We start from the raw sequence: 24,181 nt of genomic DNA, 5'->3' as shown, positions 1-24,181 counted from the left end.
CTGGCAAGGGAGCAGCACGAGGTACTGCAGGAGCCTGCAGACAATTCCTGCAGCACTTGGAGGATGATCCTGCTCCCCAAGCATGTTTCCATGATGCCAAGTCAAGAACTGCAATGGGGAGTGGGGCCAGAGAGGAAAGGGCAAACGGAGATGGGCTATTTGCAGGGGAGGGGACAGGGCTGGGCAATAGGAAGAAATCTGGATCAGGGATGGGTTAAGAAAGCAGAAGTGAAGCCAAGGAATTGCTTGTGGCAGGAACAACCTTTCTGGCTGACTGCAGAGGCCAGGACAAAGCTGAGTGGTTTTCCTGGTGTCCCCCAGCCCTTGCTGGCCCCAGGGGCTGATGGCATTTGTGCTCCCTCAGGTTCATGTCCCCACAGCAAGAGCATGGGGGTGCTCCCGCCTGCTCTGTGCAATGCAAACAGGGGCTCCTGAGCCAGTGCTGCCGTGTCTGTGCCTGCAAGGATGCAGCACCTCTGTGAGCTGGGGGAGAGGCCAGGGCTGCAGAGGGGGGATGTTGTTGGCAGCTCCATGAGGATGCTCTGGGACGCTGCCCTGGGCTGTGCAGCGCACTGGGGATGGATCAGCCCCTGCTCTGCTGCTCCTTCCCGTCTCCCCCAGGGCCCTTGCAGAGCCCCAGCCATGCTGTTTGCCCCCAGCCTGCCCACGGCCAGCCTGGGGCTGCTCACCCTGGGGCTTTTCTGTGCTGAGCATTGGCCTGGCCGTGTTCTTGAGAGAGCCTGGGCAAGGAGCCTGCAGCCCCCAGGGCCTGGCCTGAGGCGTCAGCACTGCCCCAGCAGTGCCCATGGCCTGTCCCTGCTGCAGCCCCGGCACTGCCACCCCCAGGACTGTGCCCGGCCCCGAGAGCACTCAGGCCCTGCAGCAACACCAGGACCACCAGGGCAGCGGGGCAGGGCCACGGCAGCAGCACTGGCAACACCAAGTGCTGCTGCTGCTGCTGGGCACAGCTGCTGGGCCAGCACTGATTTGCCCAAAGCTCTGCACACAGACATTGCTGCTGCAGCTCCAGAGAAGGCAACAAAAGGGCATCTCTGCAGAAAACATTGCTGGGAGATCCTTTAGTTCATTTAAAGCCTCCGAGAGTGCAGCTCCTCATTGGCAGAGTTTGTGGCCACAGGGAAGGTGGAGAGAATCAAAATGAGAAATGGCACAAAAAAAATGATATTTCTTTGTGGACACAATTTTAAAAGTAAAACAAATAAAAAGAACCTCAGAAATTAAACCAAGAAGAAGTATCAAAGATGTCTTTTATTATAAGTGATTTTCAGAAATTGGCCCGCAGTTTAATGTTCCTGAAAGCATCTAGTCATCAGTCTCCTCACTTCAGCCTTGAGCTCCTGGTTCCTCAGGCTGTAGATGAAGGGGTTCAGGGCTGCAGGCACCACTGAGTACAGAACTGAGAGGGCCAGATCCAGGGATAGGGAGGACATTGAAAGTGGCTTAAGATAAGTAAAAAATGAGGTGCTGATGAATAGGAAGACCACAGCCAGGTGAGGGAGGCAGGTGGAAAAGGCTTTGTGCTGTCCCTGTTCGCAGGGGATCCTCAGCACAGCCCTGAAGATCTGCACATAGGAGAAAACTATAAACACAAAACAGCTGAATAACAGAAAAGCAGTCCCCATAAGAGCTCCAAATTCCCAAAGGTAGGAATTTGAGCAGGACAGCTTGAGGATCAGAGGGATTTCACAGAAGAACTGCCCAAGGGCATTGCCATGGCACGGGGGCAGGGAAAATGTATTGGCTGTGTGCATGAGAGCATTGAGAAAGGCACTGGCCCAGGCAGCTGCTGCCACGTGGGCACAAGCTCTGCTGCCCAGGAGGGTCCCGTAGAGCAGGGGTTTGCACATGGACACGTAGCGATCATATGACATGATGGTCAGGAGGGAAAACTCTGCTCCAATGAAGAAAAGCAAGAAAAAGACCTGTGCTGCACATCCTTTATAAGAAATGGTGCTGGTGTCGCAGAGAGAGTTGTGCATGGCTTTGGGGACAGTGGTGCAAATGGAGCCCAGGTCGCTGAGGGCCAGGTTGAGCAGGAAGAAGAACATGGGCGTGTGCAGGTGGTGGCCGCAGGCTACGGCGCTGATGATGAGGCCGTTGCCCAGGAGGGCAGCCAGGGAGATGCCCAGCAAGAGGCAGAAGTGCAGCAGCTGCAGCTGCATTGTCCTGCAGCCAGAGGTTCCTGTGCCAAGGGCTGGCAGTGATTCTGCCCCAGGCACTTCTCAGCACCTTCCCAGCCCTGACTGATTGAAGCTCTCTGTGCCTCTGGGCTGTGCCCGGGCTGGCTGCAGGCAGTGCCCCAGCCCTTGTTAATCAAAGTGGTTTTCTGCCACCTTGTTTCTTATATATATATATATGTAGAGAGAGAGAGCCTTTTTTACCTCCTGAGGATATAATATATGTTCTTTTCATACTTAACAAGTGCCATGTGGAATCATGGCTTCAAAATATGCAAAAGCAATCCCTGAGAAACACCTATCTTTGCAGAAAATGCAATTAAACCACCATCAGCCAAGCCAAAGATCTGTTCAACTCTGGACTGGCCTTCCAGGTAAATGACATGCGTGAAAAACAAAAATGCACTTGGTGTCTGTGGAACCAATCATAATCTTACTGCTATGGATATCTTGTGTGGGCTGGAGAAGCAGTGCACTCCTCCTGGCAGCTCAGTCAGAACATGCAGAGCAGATGGTGGCATCTTCTTTCTGTCTGACCAGCTTTATCAACCAGCAGCAGTTTAGCCATGATCTTTAATCCAAGTATAAGATTTGTAAAACATTAAATTAATACTTGCATTCTAAAGCATGAGTCTCAAAGGCAGGGCACGTAGCAGAAAGGCAGATTTACTTCCCTTTCATGGTTTCATAAAGGATTTTATGCCTTACTATCAATGTTCTGCACTGAGAGGCAATCATTAAATAAGAAAGTTGCACTCTGACAAATGTTTACAAAGCCAACTGCCTTGCAGCAAATAGCACTCTGTGATATCATGACAAACCAAAGAACTGTGCCATCCACTTTCAGAACTCAAATGAACTTTTGTGCTTGTGAGGTGGTTGTGTAACAGCAGCAAGAACTGCCCACGAATATTTGCAAAAGGAATGCAAACAAAGAATTTTGCAAGAAGCTACTGAAACATGACTGAGGATTAAAAAAAGACTCTGAACCTGACTGCTTGAATTCTACTCAGTTGGTCTGGGTAAATCCTGCACTACCATTCTCACAGATCTCTTGCCTCTGCCTGCAGATCATGGGCCTTTCCTCCTCCTCCCCCCTTTCAAGTTTTCATCTGTCCTGTGAATTTCAGTAACTACTGGAATTAACCTTCTTTCCTTTTCAAGTCCATTGCCTTTCCTGTGGATCTGTACCTAAGTCCAGTCTCAGGTTGTTAGTGCCTATGTCCCAACTGGAAGAAGCCATCCAACAGAGACTAGAAGACAGAAAAGATGGAGAAATTCATTTGGGATCTTTCAGAGAAAATACTACAATCCACAAAGAAAACAAACAAACAAACAAACAAAAAAAACCCCACAAAAAACCCCAAAAACCAACCAAAAAAGCTCTTATGGGAAAAGTTGATTTTGCAGAGGCAAACAAATTAATTTTTTAAAAAGTTAGGTATTTGTAATAATGTTAACATGTAGATTATTCACATTGAAATGTCTCATTACGTGTGACTAAAACTAGCACCTTCTACTTATCTGAGGACAGATCTTTCAGTTTCACAAAAACATCAGGTTTTCAACATTTGTAGGAACTCCGTTACGCTTGGGATAACAAATGTCAGTAAGGTCCACCACTGGCTCAGGAGGAAACAATTTCCTGTATTGGATCCATGGGTGGGAATTGTTCTGGATTGCAAAGACCTAAAAGGATCTGCAAAGAAACTGAAGGGGTGTGGGGGAAGAATACACACATCCAGGTTAAGTTGTGAGTCTGTGAACAGATGAGATTCTTTCCTAGGGTGACAAGGAGTTTTAACACTTTACAGGTTGAGTTGCATTCAAAAATTCAGGCTGTCCAAATTGAGTTTTTATCTTTAATTCTGTTACATCTATTCACAGACTACTCAACAGGAGGATATCAGACTAACCACTCTTCAACCCTTGCTTGAAATACATCAAGCCTTAAGAAAGATCTTTCAGTATTTCCTGAAACTGGTAATAACAAATGTATTGCAGCCATATTGGGTGCAATGCCTACTGTGGGAAAATGCAGTGCTGGATTGTATAGCTATGTTCTGTTAATCAGCTTACCTTTCTGTTCATAACTTACCTTTCTGCCAGTCACAAAAAAGATTTGCTTATCTGAATGTTGAGAGCAAGCCATGCTCTTGCATCAAAATACAGCTTTATGCATCAAGAGAAATTAATGAAACGCTGTATGCTTCTAAAGGTCGACTGAGTTTGCTTTGTCCTGAAGAATTTAATTTGATGCTCAGTCTGAAAATAAGCAGGTGGGGATGAGCCAGTGCAATGTGTGCCATTTCTCAGTAATTAATGCATGTTCTGATGCTAATGCACCACCTCCTACTCCCCACCCTAACTCTTCTCTGGTGACCTGAAATAATCTGCAAAGAAATTGAGCTCCTCTGATTCTAACCCTGTAACATAAAAGATAATTGTGAGGGAAACTGGGTTTGAACTACAACTTCCAAGTCTGTTTATCCTGTTTATTTCCAGGTCTGTATATTATCCAGTAACTGATGAATTTAGAATACATAGGTATGCCTGAAGCTAAAACCAAGGACATTCAACATTACCCTCCTCTCTACAGTGTCAAAAGTAAAGCTGTGGAGCCATAATTCTCATTTTGGCATGACCTGAACTATGTATAATCTTTTCTTTCAGCAGAATAGGCAAATTTTAACAAAATCAACTTTACTACTATACATAGATTTAAAGTTTTCTTCTGGCTATCTCTATACCATGCCAGTTCTATGGCCTTTCTGCTGTGGGTACCACATTCCACACATGACGTGTTCTTAAAGAGAGAAATCCCAAATCCTGATTTGGGATTCTAGATTCTCATCCATTTGCATGTATACATGTCCAGGAAACAAAATAATCTTTAAATGCCTTGCTACAGCTGATATTTTCTTTTTTCTAAGGGGAATTATGGATACATCTTTTAAGTCTTCATTGTACATACCTGTCTTTTGTTTCATTTACTATTTTTACATTTTACAGCAAAGCTGTCTGTACTTCACTTGGAGCGAGTGAAGGTTTGCAGGGTGAAGTAGCCAGTCCCTGATCTTCCACCACTCCCCTTGGAAGGCAATAAAGTGATTCTCAGCAGAGATAAGCTGCTGGTTTTGTGGTTCCCTGAGAGCTACCAAAACACAAACCCTGGAGTGATGTCAGTCACTAGGTCCCTGCAGGAAAAAGCCCTAATGGGTCCTACCAAGTGCAGTAGTAGTAACCACTGCAGCATTCCTCATGCATTGTAGGTACAACAATGCAGGCTCAAAAGCCTAAGAACATAAAGAACCAGACAAAATCCTTGATTTTGGCAGTCCAATATCTAATTTACAGGCTAACCCTCCAAATCAACCTAGTATTTATGTTAGGTATTTAAGCTTTCACCCCATGGAATGGGCCTGCTGAGGGTAGGAACATTGCTCTCATGAAGAAAATCAGTAGAAGAGTTCTTCTGAACCATCTCCAGTTTGGGTGTAGTTTGCAGCTGCAGTGCACATTCAGGTATCAATAGCCATCCAATATGTCAGTGCCTTTGAAGTCAAACATTTCTGTTTATCTGCCTCCCTATAGATAAAGAATACTTCTTTCATAATATCCAATGTAACCACGTTATCATCTGTCAGGCTGGTCAGTTGCTGAAATTTCTAACTTCCAGGAAGTTTTTCAAACACTTAAAAGCCAACAGACAGCTTAATATGCTTCAGACCAAGAAAACTCAATAACCCATATTTGCTACATTTACAGAATTTACTGAGGCAACTAGACAAAAGAGCCCATTGTAAAGTGGCAGGGAGGAATCTTTGTTAATAATGACTGAGAAGACAAGGTTTGCACTGCAGAAAACAAAGTGCGGGTCTCGAATGTGATGAATCCTTGGAGTGTGAACACTTCAGTACTGCAGGCAGGGAGACATCATTGTCTGCAAGGTTTGGGCAAGGCTTTTACAAGATTTGACTTGCCTGTAATGAACAAGCACCAATGCTGGCACATAGGTCAACAAGAGACAATAGAACTCCCCCCCCCCAGTTCAGTAGATCTGTAGGCTCCCTGCTTCAGTATATCCCAGATTCACACATATTTTGGGCTGTTATCGACATGTGGGGTTGCAAGCTGTCCTTGACAAACCCATATGTAAGGACTTAAAGGACTTAAACCCTTATGTTAGGACTGTTGTCGGTCTCAAAACACAGCCCCCTTAAGATAATGGAGCCTGAGATAAGCACAGTTGGCACAGCAGGAAGGACCTGATTCCAGACCTAACAGAAGTAAAGGTTTGGTTAGCACTGCGAAAAAATTCCCACTGTGACAAAATATGGGAAAGGAAACAAAAGCTTATACACACACAATCCTAAATGATTGGAATGGCATGTATGCCCCATGGATACCCAGGACCTGGACTCTAGAAAGGTAGTACTTCCAGAAGAATGACTCTGGAAATATTGACTTTGGCACAGGCTCTCATTTGCACCTTAGGCAGAGGCATCTTTTACAATCAGACTGTAACACCAAAGAGTGAAATTAAGAAGATGTTTCAAATCAGAAAAACTAACGGTGACAGCAGCATTCACATTTAATTTATTGACTTCTAGCAATATATAAAAGCCAAATTAATACAAAGAAAGTGAAGAAAATGAAGTAAACCCCAAAAAGGCTTCAGCTGCCTAAGTCACCTTCAGTACCACTTCCACTGATTACAATTACTGTTACCTGCCTGGTCTCAAGCTGCTGTATCATTTCTTCCAGTCCTGTGCTCTCCTGTGCCATGTCTCTACTGCCTTATGACATCTAAAATGGTCTAGACACCTATGTTTAAGCAACTGCATTTCACCGACTCATCATGGTTACAGAGACAAATTGAAACAATAAAGATTTCATATCTTAATAGCCAATGCAAAAGCTGTTAAAAATGACTGACCTGATTTCTGTCACAGATACATCTCAGCTCAACAATTGAAGGGAAGACAAGAGAAATTGTGGAACACTGAGAGGTGGTGGAATAATTAGAGCCTGCAGGCTGACATGTCATCCATTCTCCCATTCAAAGCACACTGAACTCCACGTCAATTTTCCCATTCTGTTCAGACGCTTTTGGCTTGCTCCATGAGATAAAGAAAGCTTCTGGTGGAAATTACAACTCTGTCAGCTTTTGGGATAAAAGTCTATGTATCTAGACTAGCCATGGTAACTTGCCTGGCATAGCAAAAGAGAATCATAACTGTTGTTTCTTGCATGTTTTTAACACAAAGATACCTGTGCCAAAAGATTCTAAACCAGCTTTACTACAAGTCAGAGTATCACTTCTGGTCAAAAAGGTTCTGAATCCAACAAACAAGATTCTGATTCTTTGACAAACATCTCTGCACTTACACTTCACTGCGAGACTCAAGTCTAAATTAGAAGATTAGCTGAAACCATTACCAAATCATTTATCATATGAAGTTGTTTAGTGGAATACATGACAGTAAGTTATCCAGCATACCTTTACACTTCATTCAAACTTTGCTCTTCTGTAGTATTTAAGCTGTGCTGATCAGCAGATCTTTTTTGTTGAAAACATATGGTTCAAATGCAGAAGATTTATTTCTGACAATTAAATGCAATCATTTAAACAAAATACTGTAACGTGCACACTGGAGGAAGAATGAAGATAAGGATGTAAGATATAAAGTGCATATTTTTGGTAGCTGATTCTATTCAGAAAAAGAGAAAATACATTTATCTGTGTGTTGATTAGTATGTCTTGGGGCAGTAAATCAGTTTTCCATTCCAGTCTTGTGCACTATGGTTTGTCATTCACACAGATGTGGCCCAAGGAGGAAGAAGCTTCATTGTTTGCCATCTAAGAGATAAGCAAGAAATGACAACAGTGACTTTGACTGGCAACCTCCCAACATTGCCCTTATCAGGTGCCTCCAAGTCAGTGATAACTGGGATTAGGACTAAAGAGGGATGGAGAAGCAAGGTCCCTGCTCTGGTGGACCTCACCTCCTGCAAGCTCCTGCAATCAGAGTAAACCCACAAACCTACTGATTCAGGGGACAGTGGTGCCTCACCACAGTCACAGAAATACCATGGCAGTAATCTGTGAATGAGAGCTCAAGAGTTTCCACAGCAGAGCCTCAGAGGTTCAAGGCACAGCATGGATTTATATGCTGACAAGGACCTTGCCTCACTAAGTAAAAACTTACCCAAAAAAAGAATTGTAATAACAGTGGGAACTACAGTGAACAGTTGCAGAAAACAGAGCACAAAGGATCAGCATTATATGAAGTGTATTGCTTTGTTTGTTTTACTTCTGTCTCTTTGTATTAGCTCTGAGTTAATTATGTCTCTCTAAGAGTACTGGGCATAGCAAGGAGAACTAGAATGAAGTGACAGTGCCAGCATGCAGTCAGTGGGGCAAAGCACCTGGAAGGAGACTGAAGAAGGCTTAGAGCCTGATCCATTGCACGTTAATAAGATAAGCTATTTAATCCTCTATGGAATTTGACATGCAGAAGAAAGGAGGAGGGTTCAGGGAAAGAGAGGGCTGTAAAAATGATCTAGATTTCAAAGCAAAAAAAAAAAATAGACAAAGCCCAGTGAAATTCCAATACAATGTTTGAATGGCATTTGTTGAAATGACTTGTGTAAATGAGACCTGTTACCAGACATTTCAATTACAAGGAGCTGTATTTAAAGCATGACTGATTGGAGACATCACTAGGCACTCCCCTATTTAGGCGTGCCAACATCAGCAAACATTCCTACCCAGCCATTGTAGCACAGAGCCTTCCCCAGCTTCTCTTACCATCTCAGTAAAGGCATCAGCGCAGTTTGCCCGTATTTGCTCAGCAGTCAGGGGGCTGTTCAGTGCAAAGGTCTTTTTCACTCCTCTTTCATTCCTCACACCAGTTACTGCATCCCTCAAAGCGAAGAACACAGAGCATCCCAAGAAAAATCCTGCCTCACCTATCCCCTGAAAAAGATTTTAAAAAGCTAGTCTCTCATATAAATACACACATACAGTCCTACTTTGTATTGCATAGCACACATGAGTAAGCTGCATACTCTGAATGACATTATGATTTCTCCATCAATTAATATTTTTATTCTAACTTTTCAGTTATTCTAACTTTTCAGTTTATCACCACATTTAAAAGTATGGTTTTAAATTGATCTTGCAGCTTTCTGTGTATGGTCTGTTAACAAAACTCTAAAATCACTACTTGCCAACCATTGAAGTGACACAACAATATCTGGCTTTATTTCTTATTAGCTTCCCTGATGTTATAAATAAAACAATTTACTGGACACTTGTTTGAAATGCTAAAGGAGAGGAACTGAAAACTTATGTGTTTCACATCAAAGTAATTTCTCAGTTTGGCTTGGGATCTAAGAACTAGGCCTGTGATCATCTGCTTACCTTGGATGCATAGATGGCATAAGGATTTTGAGAAGGTGACAACAGGGAAACACTAAACTGTTCTGGAATATCACAAACAGCAGGGATCTTATACTGATCTGGACCCCGAGTATAGAGGACTCCTTCTGAAGAATACTTCAACTCCTCCATTGTATACAGTCCAACGCCTTGAACAAAAGCACCTTCAATCTTTAAATAAGAAAAGAAATAGCATTTATGTACTCACGTTTGGTTAAACAAGAAAACTTCACCAAGACCTCATTTGTATCACTAGCTGTGACTGTGATATATGTGAGGACTAATGCACTAATGTCTGCCTAATGAGATGCTTCAACATTTTGGGGCAACTATAATGGAAAAGCTTTCACATTCCTCTCTCATACCTGAGAAGTTAAATGCTTGTATGATGAAGTGATGAGATCTGTGCACCAGCCTGCAATGAATAAAGATGTTTCCTTGCTATCAAGGAAGGAAGGCAGATCAAACAGCTTGGAGACTGTAAATCACAAACAGGATTTCAGTCCAGTAGACAGAAGACATACACACATACTGGAAGTATTACAGGTTGAAACCATGGGTAAAATTCAAGCTTGACATCTACAGAGTTCTGACACATTCAATTGGAGCAAGTCTATAGGCAAGAGACATTCTAATATGATCTATAATCTAGTAAGAAATGACTATTTTCTGAACGAGGTAATCATAATTTCACATGAGGACAATAGTGTAATAGAAATAAGGCATCAGAAAATTCTTGGCACGTACCTGTCCTATATCCACAGCTGGATTTATGCTGCATCCAATGTCCATAACAATGTCTGTTCTGAGGTTCTGTTAATAAAATTTAAATTTATACCACCCAGAGAGATGGAATGAAAGCATTAGAAAATAATGTGGGTTAGAGCTGGAATTCAATGAAATAGGAAATACTGAGATAGAGGCCCTCCATGTACATAATTTCAGAATAATGTCCAATATCTCATCAGAGGCAAAATGGGCTTGTATCAACTTTTACACAAGTTTGGCCAGAGACAGCCCTGCCAGATTTTTCCCATTGCTCAAGGAAACCCTCATACAAATGTACAGAAAGAGGCCATATCATCATCAGTCTATAGCCTTTAGCTCTCCAGATGGTCAAAAGCCTGGGAACTGAATATTGCTATAAGGTGTTTGCTGGCAAACAGGGACAGAACAAGCAAAGAACATGTTAGATGTCAGCCATAACCCAAAAGGTGAACACAAATGACATTGACATGTATGTCAGAAGCTGGTTAATACTGCACAGCTTCCATTCTGCTCCACCTGTAATTCATATTTACATCATTGATATATGTGAACATGTGAACACAGGTGACTTATTAACCCCAAATCTGAATGATTGTTGGAGCAAACCTTATTCACATTACTTTCAAAACTTCTCTGACATTGAGTTATTACCTTGTGATCTCCTGTTAGACAGTTAATTTCAACCTCTGAACAAGCAGCTCCAAAAAGAAAATATGTGAATGGCTGTCCTTCCCCCTTCTCCCAGTCCATGTATTCATTGTAACCTCTGGTGGAAGAAACAAAGTCCACAAGAAGAAAACTGACCACAGTTTGCATTATAACAAAGCAGGTAAGCACATAAGTTTGAAACTGCTTGTGAAATCTTAAGTACAACATCTTAAGTGAAATCTTAAGTAACAGCTCAGAACATCAAAATTTCATGAAAACCTACAGAGCACCTACTTTAGGTTTGATGCCTCTGGTATTTGTATAAAATGTAGCAGACAAATAACCTATTTCAGCTCAGGAGAGGCTATAACCAGCATAATCCTAGAAATATACTAATAAAATGTAGAATAAACATTTAACATGGTGGTTACTGGGGTAATAGCACATAAAGGAATCTAGAAAAAGGGAGGAAAATTTGTCAGGACCTATGAAAAAAATAATTTACAAAAGATAAATGAAAAAGTCAAAATTACAGAAATAGCCTACAGAATTGAGTAAGAGGGTTAAAAGAGGAATATTGAAATAAAGGTGTAATTACTTAGAAGGGAGTGGCATTAACAGAGGACACCACAGTAGTCAGGAATGATGGAGTAAATCCAAGGACATGAGAGAACAGTGAAATTGGTATCTTCCAAACATGGGAGCTATGTGACAAAGGTGTATTTTCTGACTATGTATCACTGAAATGTCTTTGTTGAGCATATTTAAGATTGTCATAAAGCAATTATATAGTACAGAACCATGTACCAAGAAAGGGATACACAAAATCCATATACTCAACTTCTCATAATCCATTTACCTCAGCTGCCTTTGAGATTCCTGGAAGTAGAGAATATGACTGGCTAAGAGCTAGATCAATACAGGATCTGCTGATGTTTTTGGACACCATTAAGTGTCAACAGCAAAGTATGACTGTTGTGCATTATTTTGGTGATATCAACATTCCTGAAGGGCTGCATAAGCAGAAAACATACTTGATCAGGCTTAACAGCAGGAAGGGACAATTCATTTGGATATTTCTTGGTGTTTTATAAAAGTACGGTTTTCCCAAGTGCCTTTTCGACTTACTCCAGACTGCCAGAGACCTGAAAAGTTGCTATTGATAAGGAAGAACCACGAGCAGGAGAAGAGAAGAGATAAGGCACAGCAGGCCAAAAGAAAAGCTTTGCTTTGAATCCCACCTGAGTTATAGCACAAAAAGTTTTCATTTCTGGCTCTTTATAAACACTGTGAAAGAATTCAAAGAAAAAGGACCAAGAGACTGCTCTGAGTGCAGTGGGAACAATGATATTTATATCTTATAGTAATCCAGCTCCAGTAAATCAAATATATCCCACTTTGCACATGACTTATAGGCAGCAGTCACTTTCTTGACACTCAATGGTTTGCTAAATGTGAAACCATAGAGCAAAGGATAGCATAAAATATTCTTTTAATACTTTCTAGAGAGGCCACAGAGGAGTGGACAGAAATTAACACCTAAACTTTATGCTTCCAACCCTCCATATATCAACTAATTATATAAAACATAAAATGAGCTATTAGACCTATTAGACAGGATATTCTCTTTACAGCATTAATTATCTTCAAAAATCAGTCCTAGTCTAATTTATGCACTTTTAAGGAACAAAAATATATTACCTAAAATAGCCAGTAGCTGAAAGGTTCACACTCTGTTCAAAAGCTTCTCTAATCTGTAAAATATAGCAGTGCTTATGGTAAACCAAGGAAGGAGTCAGGAAGGAACACAGCATAGTCATATTTACTTTATTTATATATATACTTACCCACACATATTTACTTAAAACCCTAACTGTAAAATTTGTAAAGAAAGAAAGACAAACTGAGTTAAGCCTGTTTAGCTGCACATGGTGTTTAATACCACAGAACTAAACCCCTCTTGCATGAACAATCAGAATTCTTTTGGCAATACAAGAAGGAATAGACCTGTGAACAGCAGTGTTCTTGCAGAATCTTTATTACTGGTAATGCCACAGTCAGAAAGGGCCCTGCTCAGTTTTTCTGATCAAGTTCCATAGAGATGAGTCTGTCAGCTAACCAGATCTGGTTGATAAGTCACTGATTATATTGGGTCATGCAACTGGGTGCAGGTGCAACCTTTTGCTTTTTCTTGGATAAACTGCATTTATCTTATCCCACTGACTTGTTGGCTTTTTTCCATTTTATTTTCTTCCCCTATCTCACTGAGAAAGGGAGTGATAAAGCAGTTTGTTGGGCACCTGGAGTCCAGCCAAGGTCAAGCCACCACACTGACATAAAAGATCTGCATGACCTATTTGCACAAAAATGAGAGTTTTCGAGATAAATGCTCTTTGTAAAGTTCTGCCAGTCATAAAAATGACAGTATGAGGACCCAAATCTATTCCCTTTGAGTGATTCTGAGTTAAATGTACTCAGTTTACAAGTCAAGAAATTTTTGTGAGGCTTTTCGTTGGGTTGTACTGACTTTCCAAGATACAAAGTTACTTCTCTACATATATTAACGTTCCTTCTTTGGTCAGCCATTTTTGATAATAATTTTGGTGTGTCTGAATGATCCAGATTAATTGTATATCCATCAGAGGAGATCAGGTGTTTTGGATTAGTGTTTTATTGTTATTCCTAAGAAGGGCTTTGACAGAACTAAGGCCTTTTCTGGTTTTTGGATTGCCCCACTAGTGAGGAGGCTGGAGGTGCATGGGAAGCTGGAATAACTGCCCAAAGGGATATTCCAGACCATATGGCATCATGCTCAGAATATAAAGTGGGGGGAAGCAGGAGGAACAGGGGGACATTTGAAGTGCTGGTGCTTGTCTTCCCAAGTAACCATGATATGTCATGGCATCCTGCTCTCCTGGAGATGGCTGAGCACCTGCTTGCCCATGGGAAAGAGTGAAAGAATTACTTGCTCTGCTTTGGTTGTGTGTATGGCTTTTGCTTTATCCATTAAACTATCTTTAATTCAACTCACAAGTTTTCTAAGCTTTTGCTCTTGGGACTCTTTCCCTGATTCCACCAGTGGGAGAATGAGTGAGCAGTTGGGTGGTGCTTGGTGGCTGGCTGAGGTTACACCACAACATATTGTAACCCTTTAGACATAGGCTGTGGACCAAATCTGAGACTGAGCAGACCTGGCTGCACCTAGACTCCTCTGAAAAGTTTAGAAAGCCAGGAGATCTCACTGATGCTCATGACTCAACAGGAGGGACCATAACCTGATTTTACTGTAATTCATTGTAACAGATTACAGATTTGTTACTTGGAAATTGCACTGGCAATATTTAAATACTGTACTAGCAATAAATCCAATTATTATCTTCCACATGATCATTTGTGCCTGGCCAAGAACCTTGAGTTTCACCTTTTTGTGAGATAGCCTATTTCTACAGTTTTTAACTTTAGGATTATTAGGCTGGGCAGATTTATAGACTACAGTACATTTCTCACAGTCTCTGCCAGCACTCAGACACATTCAGTAGCATTCACAGGTCTTACCCAGTCATTCCAGGTCCCTGTTGGGTTCTTCTCGACGATGGGCTGCAGGCGTTTCAGGAGAGTTTGGCAAGCATCCTGGTGAGAATTGGGAGAACATACCACAAAATTAACACACACACATTTGGTACTATTCAAGTTATGTTCTAGTTACTATTTAATTAATATATGCTTTACTGTCATCTCAGTTTGAAAAGGTATTGCAGGAAGTGTCATATTAACTACAAAGACACAAAACTTCTAAATGGTTAAGTTACAAGGGCTGGGATCTGTATGACTCAGTAGATTTCAAACATGAACAGGGTGCAAGATTTGTGTGGGTCTAGTTAGCTTCTTAGATGAAACAGAAATTTTGTCAAGTATAAAATGTGATCTGGACTCTCTTTTTGGGAGAGTCCAGATCACATTCTGGAAACTCAAACACCATTCCTGAGAAGCTGTCAAGTCATGCTTCTTCTTGGCCATCTCCAGCAGTATTATTGATAATCCCAAACTTGATATATATGGGATCACTAGGGCCTAAAGTCTGGCAAACAAACACTTCAAGGGATAGAGTATTTTTTTCAACTAAATACTATTCTTTACCTTCACAGCCATGCCATTGACATCTGTCCCTGCAGACCCTACTGAGGCACATGCATTGGGAACAGTTGTTGTGCTCGTTTCACAGAAGTGGATACGTGACATGGGGATGTTCAATTCCCGACTAGCAACCTGTTCCAGGAACACGAATCTTTGTTTTAGAAAAAAATCTAAACACTCCAGCAATTCCCCAGTATTTGCTAGAAGTCAGTAATAACAGGAAAGATAAAAATTTTAGCAAGTTCTCTTCCAATCTCTAACTGAAATAATTCCATCCAATTTGGTAGTACTAAGAAACAAAAGGACAATGTTCTAGCTGTACTCAAACTCTGGATTGAGACACTGAAGTCCAACTCATTCCTGATTTTCCTGCTTATAACCTGTAAGACTTACAGCACATTACACAAGCTGAGGTCCCAAACTTTCACTGACTTTATAAATACCTTTACAGATCTGTCTCAGAATTATCCATTAACCAAACAGGATTATGATGTTATCATCCGACTATATCAATCTGAGTAATCTCTGCCTTTTTCACTATGGGTTTTATGGGATCAGCCCCCAAAAATCTTATTTCTAATAAGCCTCTTCATATGATATTGAAAGAACAAAAACCAGTCCATTTTTTCCTTCCTTCTGCCTCTATGAATCAATGAAGGTACCTCTGTTTTCTATCTCTATCAATGTAAAGTAGTAGTGGCTATGCTAATAAAGAAACCGTCCTGCTGGTACACTAACTAACCAAAAAGAAAACCTTCACACTGTTTATCTGCATGATAGACAAAGCACATGGCAGTATTTATTTAGATAATTTGTTACCTGGATCATTTTTGTATGAATACCCTGCCCCATTTCAATTCCACCATGTGTCAGAAGCACAGACCCATCAGTATAAATATGAACCAGTGCAGCAGCCTAAAAAAGAAAAACAAAATCAAGACCAGACTAGTGAGGAGATGTGTTGTATGTGGTAATGAACTGAATAAAGAAAAAATACAAAGTGTTTAAGTGTATTTCAGTTTACCTGTTTAGTGCTTTTTAATAGAAGGCAAAATTTGAAAGTTTACTTGCTGCTCTTCCTCTATAATGAATTTCAAAAGACAAATATACAAATCCTTGTATTGTGGTCTTTTCTGTTATTAGATCCTGAAACAAACTCACAGTTGGCAACAGTATCTCAGTGATTCCAAAAGAAATGGGAGGAAACCCCTCACTAACAGCTCTAAGTGCAATTTGCTGCAAGCTCCATTTTCTCTCTCATTGACATGTCAGAGTCCTGGAGGTTTTTAAACAGCATAGGTTGAATTTCCAAATGAGATTTTCTTCCTGGACTCAGCCAGAAGTAGCCCTGTAGACTACAAAGACCCTGTGACTGTAATGTTGAATAGAGACAGCCAGTTTGCTATGACATAAGTCAGTCAATTAATTAATTTTTAATTGATAGAATGCTGTCTGTTTCAGAAGCACTGAACACCTAATATTAAAAAAATACAAGGAGCAAAAATACTACTGGTCCTTTTTTGCTTCTGTAACCTTAGTCTTTGATGGCATCAAAGGATTTAAGTCATTAAGAGCAGCATCCCATAGTACATCCATGGGCAGAAAGAGGAGGCTCAGAACTATTTCTGGAGTGGACAACTTATTCAATGAATATTTTGCTATCAGTCTTCAAAACCTTTTTCTAAGTGTGTTCAACTCACCTATGCCAACACTGCACCTCAACAGATGGGACTGGCCTTTAACAGGCAGGGTCCAAGCTGCCTGGGTCCTGAAAACCAGGCAGCTTTGATCTCAGCTTGAAAAGGGCTACAGGCTACTACAGCCTCTTCAGGGAACGATCATCATAATTTTCCAGAAAAAGATAGCATGTTTGTTTTGTATCTTCAGATAAAGTGACTGTAATGTTCTACGGATAAAATGCTTAGCTCATTTACACTTAATGAAACTCACCTGAGAAAGGTAAGGTGTGCCTAATCCAAATGGAAATTTCATTGGTACAATGGCAATCCCTCTTTTCTTCCAGTAATTCTGTTTGTTAAATTCATTGATAGCTGCTCTCCTACTGTAATATGAAGATTTCTCCATACATTCATTCCAACACCGTATTAAATTCTGTGGATCAAGATTTTGTTTGAAGTGTGTCTGCTCGCTCTTCTTATACATATTTATTTCCCTAATCTGAAAAAAATGAAATTTCAGCTATCTCACAATCCTGTTAAAGGCAAACTGACCATCTAGGGGGACTAATAGACAACAATAACATCACTATTTTTTTTTTTAACGATTACCAGTTTGTAAGACCATGCTATTCATTCAACAACCAGACATGGATTAAAAATATATGAATTTCAGCACAAATTATGTTTGACTTAGAAAAGACTTGTTCAAACAATTAAACTATTCTAAAGTTTTTTAACTTCCAGTTTCACAGACTTCATTTCAGAAGAGAAGATGCCTTCATTTAGTCACCTTTTCTGGTGATAAACCAGTTTTATCTGCAACATCTGTTATCCAAGTTTCTGTCACCAGTCCTGACTGAGGAAAGCCAAAGCCTCGGAATGCTGTATTTGATGGCAAGTTTGTTTTGCAAGCATAAGCCCAGCATCTCAAGTTGGGAATCTTGTATGCATTGTCCATTTTTAATAAGGATACTTCTGCTACCTGAGGTAGGGGACAAACAGATCTAGTTTAATGTCAGAACAGTGTTTCTTTCAAATTTACATTTAAATCTTCCTCATCTCTTATATAAAAGAGCTTAACTTGAGACAACTAGCTTTAAAATTAAGTTTCTGGCAATCATTGGCATTAAGAGTACTCATGCATGCATACATACTCCATCAATACATTTTTCATGCAATATATTAATTTTTGGGGGGGTTTTTTGATACAGAACACAGCTGATGTTACTTGTACTTGAATGTTATCAACAGTTATGGATGTAGCAGATATGTCATTTTATGACTGATTTTGCTCCTACTTCAATACCAAAAGCCACACAAACTAAAAACAGATTAGATTTAAAGCAAGAGTAGCTATGAAAGGAACTGATGAAATCATTCTGAGCTATCATATCCTATGGAAATCCACACTTAAGATTTAGTTCCACCAGAAAGCATATGTACTGCAGTCTACAGCATCCTCTGGTCCTCAAGTTTTTCATTTAGAGGTTTCACAAAACCACATGAGGATGAAAATACTATACTACAGACCTCAAATTAGGCTCTAGGAGTCAATATTCAAAAAAAAAAGGTTTGATGCCTGATGAAGAGGTCACTGTCTCTCTTCAGTATTAGGTAGATTTCTCAGAATGACAAATTCAAGCCTTGGCTATTCCTGCTAGGTCCAGTAGCTCCACTGTATCACTGTAGACTTCACCTTAAGACAGTTCTGACAGGATCTGCATTAATGTAGGTGCTTCTAATAATGGATTTTCTTCTAACCAAGGCTATTTTCCACAACCAGGTTAGGCAGCCATACCACAGGCAGCTACACTGACAGATTTTAGGATGCAGAAAGTCCTCATAGGTGGGGCAGTGACAAGCAGATGAGGGGAGTACAGCAAGCATTTCAGTTACAGCTAGAATAGCCGGAACAAACACAAGTACCTAGTGATAATATCAAAGCAAGAAACATTTTATACTTTGCAGACCTATAAGTGAGGAACTGAGGTACACAGCACAATAAATGCTGACCCAGTACAGAACCATATAGGGATAGCAACAGGATAACTATCACTATGAATTTTCTGAAGGCCAAGAAAGATCTTTCCAGCCCTGAAGACATAAAGCTTTAGGCAGGAACAAATGCAGGTACTACACATTTTAAAAGAAATACGATGTTAGTTCAGATGTTCATAACAGAAAAATAAGCCTGAGAAAACATTCATGAAGTGAATAGGGCAATATAAGAAACTAGTGAGATGCTTCACTAAATTTAATAAGGTTAATCTGCTCAGTGTAGATTCTTCCAACAACCCACAATCCCTATATCAAAAGTCTATATGATTAATAATACATGGGCAAGGGAATTTGGCTTCATAATTTTCCGGCTAGTGACTCCTCCATGCTGTAAGGTTCGTCAGTATAAAATCCTTACCAGGACAGAATCATCAGGGGTACATCCTCCATTAACATAATATTTGGCATCCACAGCTGTGATCCTACCGTCATTCATGAAGCCAACCTAGAAGGATCAACAGGATGTTATTTAGAAATCAGCATTCATTTGTTTCCAAGTGCTTGTATATTTTAAAAATTAACATAACCCACACGTTTGGGTCATACTGCACTGTTAATTTCTGGGCAGCATTCACTGAAACTATAGAAGGGCAAGAGAGAAAAAAAGTATGTTTCTAAGATATAGGCTTTCCCTCCTGGCATCTGATCTGTAGAGGTACAGCACAGAATACACAACAGAAGCCCATTGGAAAAGGAAGAATCAGTGGCTTATTCTGCATTGCCTGAGATGGCTGTCAGAAGTTCCACCTAGGAGTGTTTACTGTAGATAAAATCAAATCCCACTTTAAGAACAGTGTCTGGCAGATGGAATATGACATTTATGTTTATTAACGAAGAAGTGTTATCTTTATCTCACATTCCTCTTTTCACCTGTTGCCATTAGCAGTTCCTGAAATCTCAACATGAGCTACAGATAATTTTCAATTTCAGGGAAGCATCTTATAAAACCTCTCTTACTTTACCTATATAGAATGTCATGCAACTTGCTTAGTATTAGCAGCTAAATTTGCAGCAGCCTCAGGCTGCAAGCTGTGAACTTTTCCCTAGGTATGTTGTACTGTTACCCAGTCGAGTATCAGAAGGCTCAGAGTCAGCTCAAGCTGAAAGATAAGGAACCTACAATCTCTAGCAAAGGCAACACACTTAGATATAAGAAAATAAATGGCCCAGCTACAGACAGTGAAAGAAACCCATAAAGGATGCCAAGACTCCAGACCCTTAATATTACTACAGGTTTCTACTGTAATGTGAGGGATGGGGAGCTTAGACTGTAAGGGTATAATTGCCCAGTGTTCAGAGTACTTCCTTGAAGGCACCAGCTTGAGCTAGAGAACTATTAACAAAAGATATTTTTAGAGAAGTCATTCACCTTATTGATTCAGCAGAAACTTGAATTTAAATCCCATTATGGTGACTGGCACACATAATTTATATGACAAGTAGAGAAGGAAAAGAAGGCATAAATTGTCTTAATGCATAATTATAACCAATGACAGCGCATGGGCAGGGAGGAGATTAATTTCCTCCACAGGGTGCGTTTTCTGCATGACACTCTTTCTGTGAAAAATTAGCTGCTTCTTTGTGTGAATCTAACCATATGGAGAGTTTAAAATAAAGTTCTGCAGAAGAAGTCTACGATAGGTTAGCTTCCTGTTCCTAGAAAGAAAGACAGAAAGAGCTATAAAGGGATAAAGAACATGAAGGAACTAGAAAAAATAATAATACAAAACCCTGAGGAGAAGAAGTAGAAGCAGACAAAGGGGCTGTACAGCAGTTATCACTTGGGGTCCTGCTTGTAGTTTTGTTTTAAAATTGAATTTGCTATACCATTTTCATTAACAGAACACATAACCCAGTAACACTGAAATATTGTTCACAGAGTACAGGTGGGTATTTTGTCCCAGAATTTTGTGGCACTCACTTTATATTTAGCCATAAAAGGATGTCGGCCACCAGTGATTACCATATCATCCTCTCGGCTCAGAATGAGACGGACTGCTCTGCTGGTTCTAAATCCAAAAGAGAAAAGTCAAATTGCAACTAAAATAAAGGATGCTACTAATAAGATGGCTATGGCTACTCATCATGTATCCAATCTAAACTCATCATGTATCCATCATGTATCCATATAAACATGCATTTAGATTAAACTTAACTTCAATAAGCCTGAACATATGCTTAACACTATGTCCAGATTTCATATTTCTCACATTTACAATCATGTCAGAATTTTCATCTCTTGAAAGCCAACAACATAACTCAGTGCAAACTACTCCTGAAGAAACTATTTCAGTGTTAAGTGTTCATCACCTCTTAGCTATTTAGAATCATACTGAAATAGAGAGTTGGAATGAAACCAAAATATGAATAAAAATATGAAAATTAGTCTAGAAATATATATACCGTTTTAAATAATTACTTTAGAAAAATGGACATCAGGTATAAAATAAGGTCCTAAGACTAAAAAAGATATTTTAAACCATAAAAGAAATATTATTTCTGGCATGACCTGTTAATAAAAAAACACAGATAATGTGGCAAAAAATACTCAAGAGCAAATTTTATACCAGTGACAGTAGAAGTAACATAAACCTACTGACTAACTCCTCAGATGACAAGATCATTTTGGCTGACAGGATGTAGCCCAATGGCAATTCTGCATCAGATCAGTTATGCTTATAAAGGAGTTTTGTATGCCCTGACAGCTAATTGCCAATATTGCCCTGCCAAATTTGGAAGATGGGGGGATGGAGCTTTATGTGTTAATGTTCTTAAACTAATTCAAGCAGTATTAGAAAAAGCATAATACCTCAGAGATTTAAGCTAATTTTGACTGAAAGATGTTGAGGACTGAGCTAGAACTACTTTTTCTTAAAAGCAGTTCCACTCATGAACTCTTCCTTCTGCATCCGGCTGTGTCAATGAAGTTCACAACTGGAGGGTTAATGTCATATTTTAATGTATGTACAAAGTCTCAGTAGTTAAGGACTGGTCCTTTTGAGCAATTCTAGATTATACTAATATCAACTTCCTGCAGCCTATTAATTTAGTTGAGGCTAGAGCTGCTTAACATAAGTAATCCAAGAAAACAAAACAAAGAAATGCATCAGTCTTGCAAAATGTGAAGTCAGGATTGTACGACATTTTGACTAGCAGCTTTGGAAAAGGAAAAAGCATTTCAGCCAAAATGGAAAACTTGTTTGCTTAATTTTTTTTCATATCCCAACACACACATACTGCACTTACTTGTTTGCTGCCACTGCAGCAACTGATGCCAGTAAGGCAGTTCTCAGGATTTTCCCACCGAAAGCGCCACCAACTCGTTTAACATGGCACATGATCCTGTTGGCTGGAACACCTAAACTCGCAGCTACTATCTCCTGTAAAACAAGTTTTAATATTTTATGCCAACCCAAACTAAGTCCAAAAGCCATATTCTGAAATAGAAACCTTTTCTAGAAAATGTTCCACAGATATTTCTATTCTTCTATCAGATGAATATAACTTTTCCTTTACCCTAGGCTAAAAAGCAAAGAAAGAATAACAACAAACTCTCCACACTGCTCACATTTCAAATCTTGACCGTACAGACTGTGAAAAGGCCATTGGCCAATATGAAGAATAATACCCTTGAATTACATTATCTAAACAGATAGAAGCTTCAGGTATAAAAATGGATTAGTTTACAGTTACAGTTTTACATTGGATTAGTTACAGCTATGCATTAGTAAAAATTAATTCGTTTACAGTTTATATTATTTTTATTACTAAGGTAATCCCTCATTCTTATTTAAAATAAAACTATTTGTTTCTTAATTATCTAAGGTCTTGCTAGCGTCAGGAATGTTTTTGGTTGAGATAATTTTCTCAAACACAAAGTTCTTCGTACTACTTGGCTATTGGCAATATAATAATAATGGAAATTATAAAAGGAGCTGAACTGGGCTTTGAACACAAAATGCCAGTGTTGAGTCTGAAATACCATCAGTTTCTTGCACTATGGCTATTGCTATGCAGGCCACAAGCTATGGTAGCTTTATTTTGTCATTTACCATCATGACAGCATTTAGAGGGCTAGAACACCTCTGCTATGAAGACTGAGGGACTTGGAGCTGTTCAGCCAGGAGAAGAGAGCTCCAGGGAGACTTTACTGTGGCCTTTCAAACTATAAAGGGGGTTTCACAAGAAACAGAGGAGGACGTTTTAGCAAAGCTTGTATTGACAGGACAAAGGGATATGGTTTTAAACTAGAAGAGAAATAAATTTTTACAAATGAGGGTGGTAAGGCATAGGAACAGGCTGCTCAGAGAACCTGTGGACACCCCATCACTGGGAGAGTTCAAGGGCATGTTGGATGGGACTTGGAGAAATTTGATGCAGAGTAAGACAACCCTGTCCATGGCAGGAGTGTTGAATTAAACAGTCTTTAAAGGCTCCTCGAAACCCAAACCAATCTGTGATTAGGACACTGCTGCATGGAGTAGCAGTCACACCTACAGCTGTTAGACTTGATCAGATCCTCAGTAGGTTTTGACTCTGTAGAGAATTAATTGCTCCTCACTCCAGTGGAAAACTAACAGAGATGGAGGAGCCTCAGCACCCCACAGGAAGCTTTTCATGCCTACAATAGCAGAGTATGAAGTACTTTGTTCCAAGGGAAAGGAGAGACTTATCCTGACAGTGTAGTGCTCAGTGTTTATCAGAATACAGCAGTACTACAAAGCAGATGTTATTGGACATCCAGATGGGAAATCTCATGTTTCTATGGCTTCTGTTCCTACAGATTTATAAACCAAACTTTAAAAGCTCAATTGTCACAAGTCCAAACACTTTCTCTGAGAATGCCCTGCATTACCTGAATAATTGCTGGATGCTGTGTTGACACATACAAATCCATTTCTTTATCCTCTCCTTTTGGAACAGCAAGCATACTCTGAGTCTCCATGTAAAAGTGTTTCTGTCCCCCAATGCAAATCTCCCCTGATCCAATGAGAAAAACACAAGTATTACTGAGGGAAAAAGACAGAAGAAATCAACCAGAGAAGAACTAACAGCCCACCATCAAATGTCAAATCCTCTGATACTTCTTGTGTGAAAAAGCAACATATAAAATAAAAACACAAATTAATATCCTTAGATTGGTCTTGTTCCAGTAGCATCACCAGAAGTGGATTAAAGCAAAACATGACTGCCCACAAGTGGTGACAACAATCAATAAAGCCTAGATAAATTAAACAAAGCATGCACAT

General features: G+C 40.0%; 2 protein-coding genes across 5 annotated transcripts in view; both read right to left on the bottom strand.

Annotated features, from left to right (window-relative positions):
• Positions 1 to 1,066: 1,066 nt before the first annotated feature.
• LOC120497094 (olfactory receptor 14A16-like) lies at positions 1,067 to 6,469 on the bottom strand. The gene has a single exon (XM_039698157.1). It carries the CDS (start codon positions 2,181 to 2,183, stop codon positions 1,305 to 1,307), a length of 879 nt encoding a protein of 292 aa, XP_039554091.1. The 5' UTR covers positions 2,184 to 6,469; the 3' UTR covers positions 1,067 to 1,304.
• Positions 6,470 to 6,774: 305 nt separating this feature from the next.
• Positions 6,775 to 24,181, bottom strand: part of AOX1 (aldehyde oxidase 1) — a 38,890-nt gene continuing 21,483 nt past the window's right edge. Inside the window, exons 21-36 of one of the 4 annotated variants that reach the window (XR_005626396.1) lie at positions 23,788 to 23,912; positions 22,179 to 22,312; positions 20,854 to 20,941; positions 19,291 to 19,377; positions 17,665 to 17,856; positions 17,146 to 17,373; positions 16,015 to 16,110; positions 15,199 to 15,327; positions 14,617 to 14,691; positions 12,763 to 12,815; positions 11,065 to 11,179; positions 10,393 to 10,458; positions 9,628 to 9,816; positions 9,013 to 9,180; positions 7,702 to 8,061; positions 6,775 to 7,340 (exon numbers count right to left, since the gene is read on the bottom strand). Coding sequence is in view for 3 of the 4 variants with exons in the window: in XM_039697978.1 (XP_039553912.1) it covers positions 8,002 to 8,061; positions 9,013 to 9,180; positions 9,628 to 9,816; positions 10,393 to 10,458; positions 11,065 to 11,179; positions 12,763 to 12,815; positions 14,617 to 14,691; positions 15,199 to 15,327; positions 16,015 to 16,110; positions 17,146 to 17,373; positions 17,665 to 17,856; positions 19,291 to 19,377; positions 20,854 to 20,941; positions 22,179 to 22,312; positions 23,788 to 23,912 (1,805 nt within the window). In the remaining variant the exon portion in view is untranslated. Of the gene's footprint in view, positions 8,062 to 9,012; positions 9,181 to 9,627; positions 9,817 to 10,010; positions 10,061 to 10,392; positions 10,459 to 11,064; positions 11,180 to 12,762; positions 12,816 to 14,616; positions 14,692 to 15,198; positions 15,328 to 16,014; positions 16,111 to 17,145; positions 17,374 to 17,664; positions 17,857 to 19,290; positions 19,378 to 20,853; positions 20,942 to 22,178; positions 22,313 to 23,787; positions 23,913 to 24,181 lie in introns of those variants that run through there. The other 3 variants (XM_039697978.1, XM_039697990.1, XM_039697995.1) reach the window with 3 other exon arrangements.

Source organism: Passer montanus, unplaced genomic scaffold (genome assembly GCF_014805655.1).
Source record: "Passer montanus isolate IOZ18808 unplaced genomic scaffold, ASM1480565v1 scaffold1, whole genome shotgun sequence".
NCBI lineage: Eukaryota > Metazoa > Chordata > Aves > Passeriformes > Passeridae > Passer > Passer montanus.
Note: the sequence above shows the minus strand (reverse complement) of the source record. Positions and strands in the feature narration are given on the sequence as shown.

What these genes read in the sequence shown, in the direction of transcription:
- LOC120497094 (XM_039698157.1), bottom strand. Translation starts at nt 2,183, where the DNA reads ATGCAGCTGCAGCTGCTGCACTTCTGCCTCTTGCTGGGCATCTCCCTG.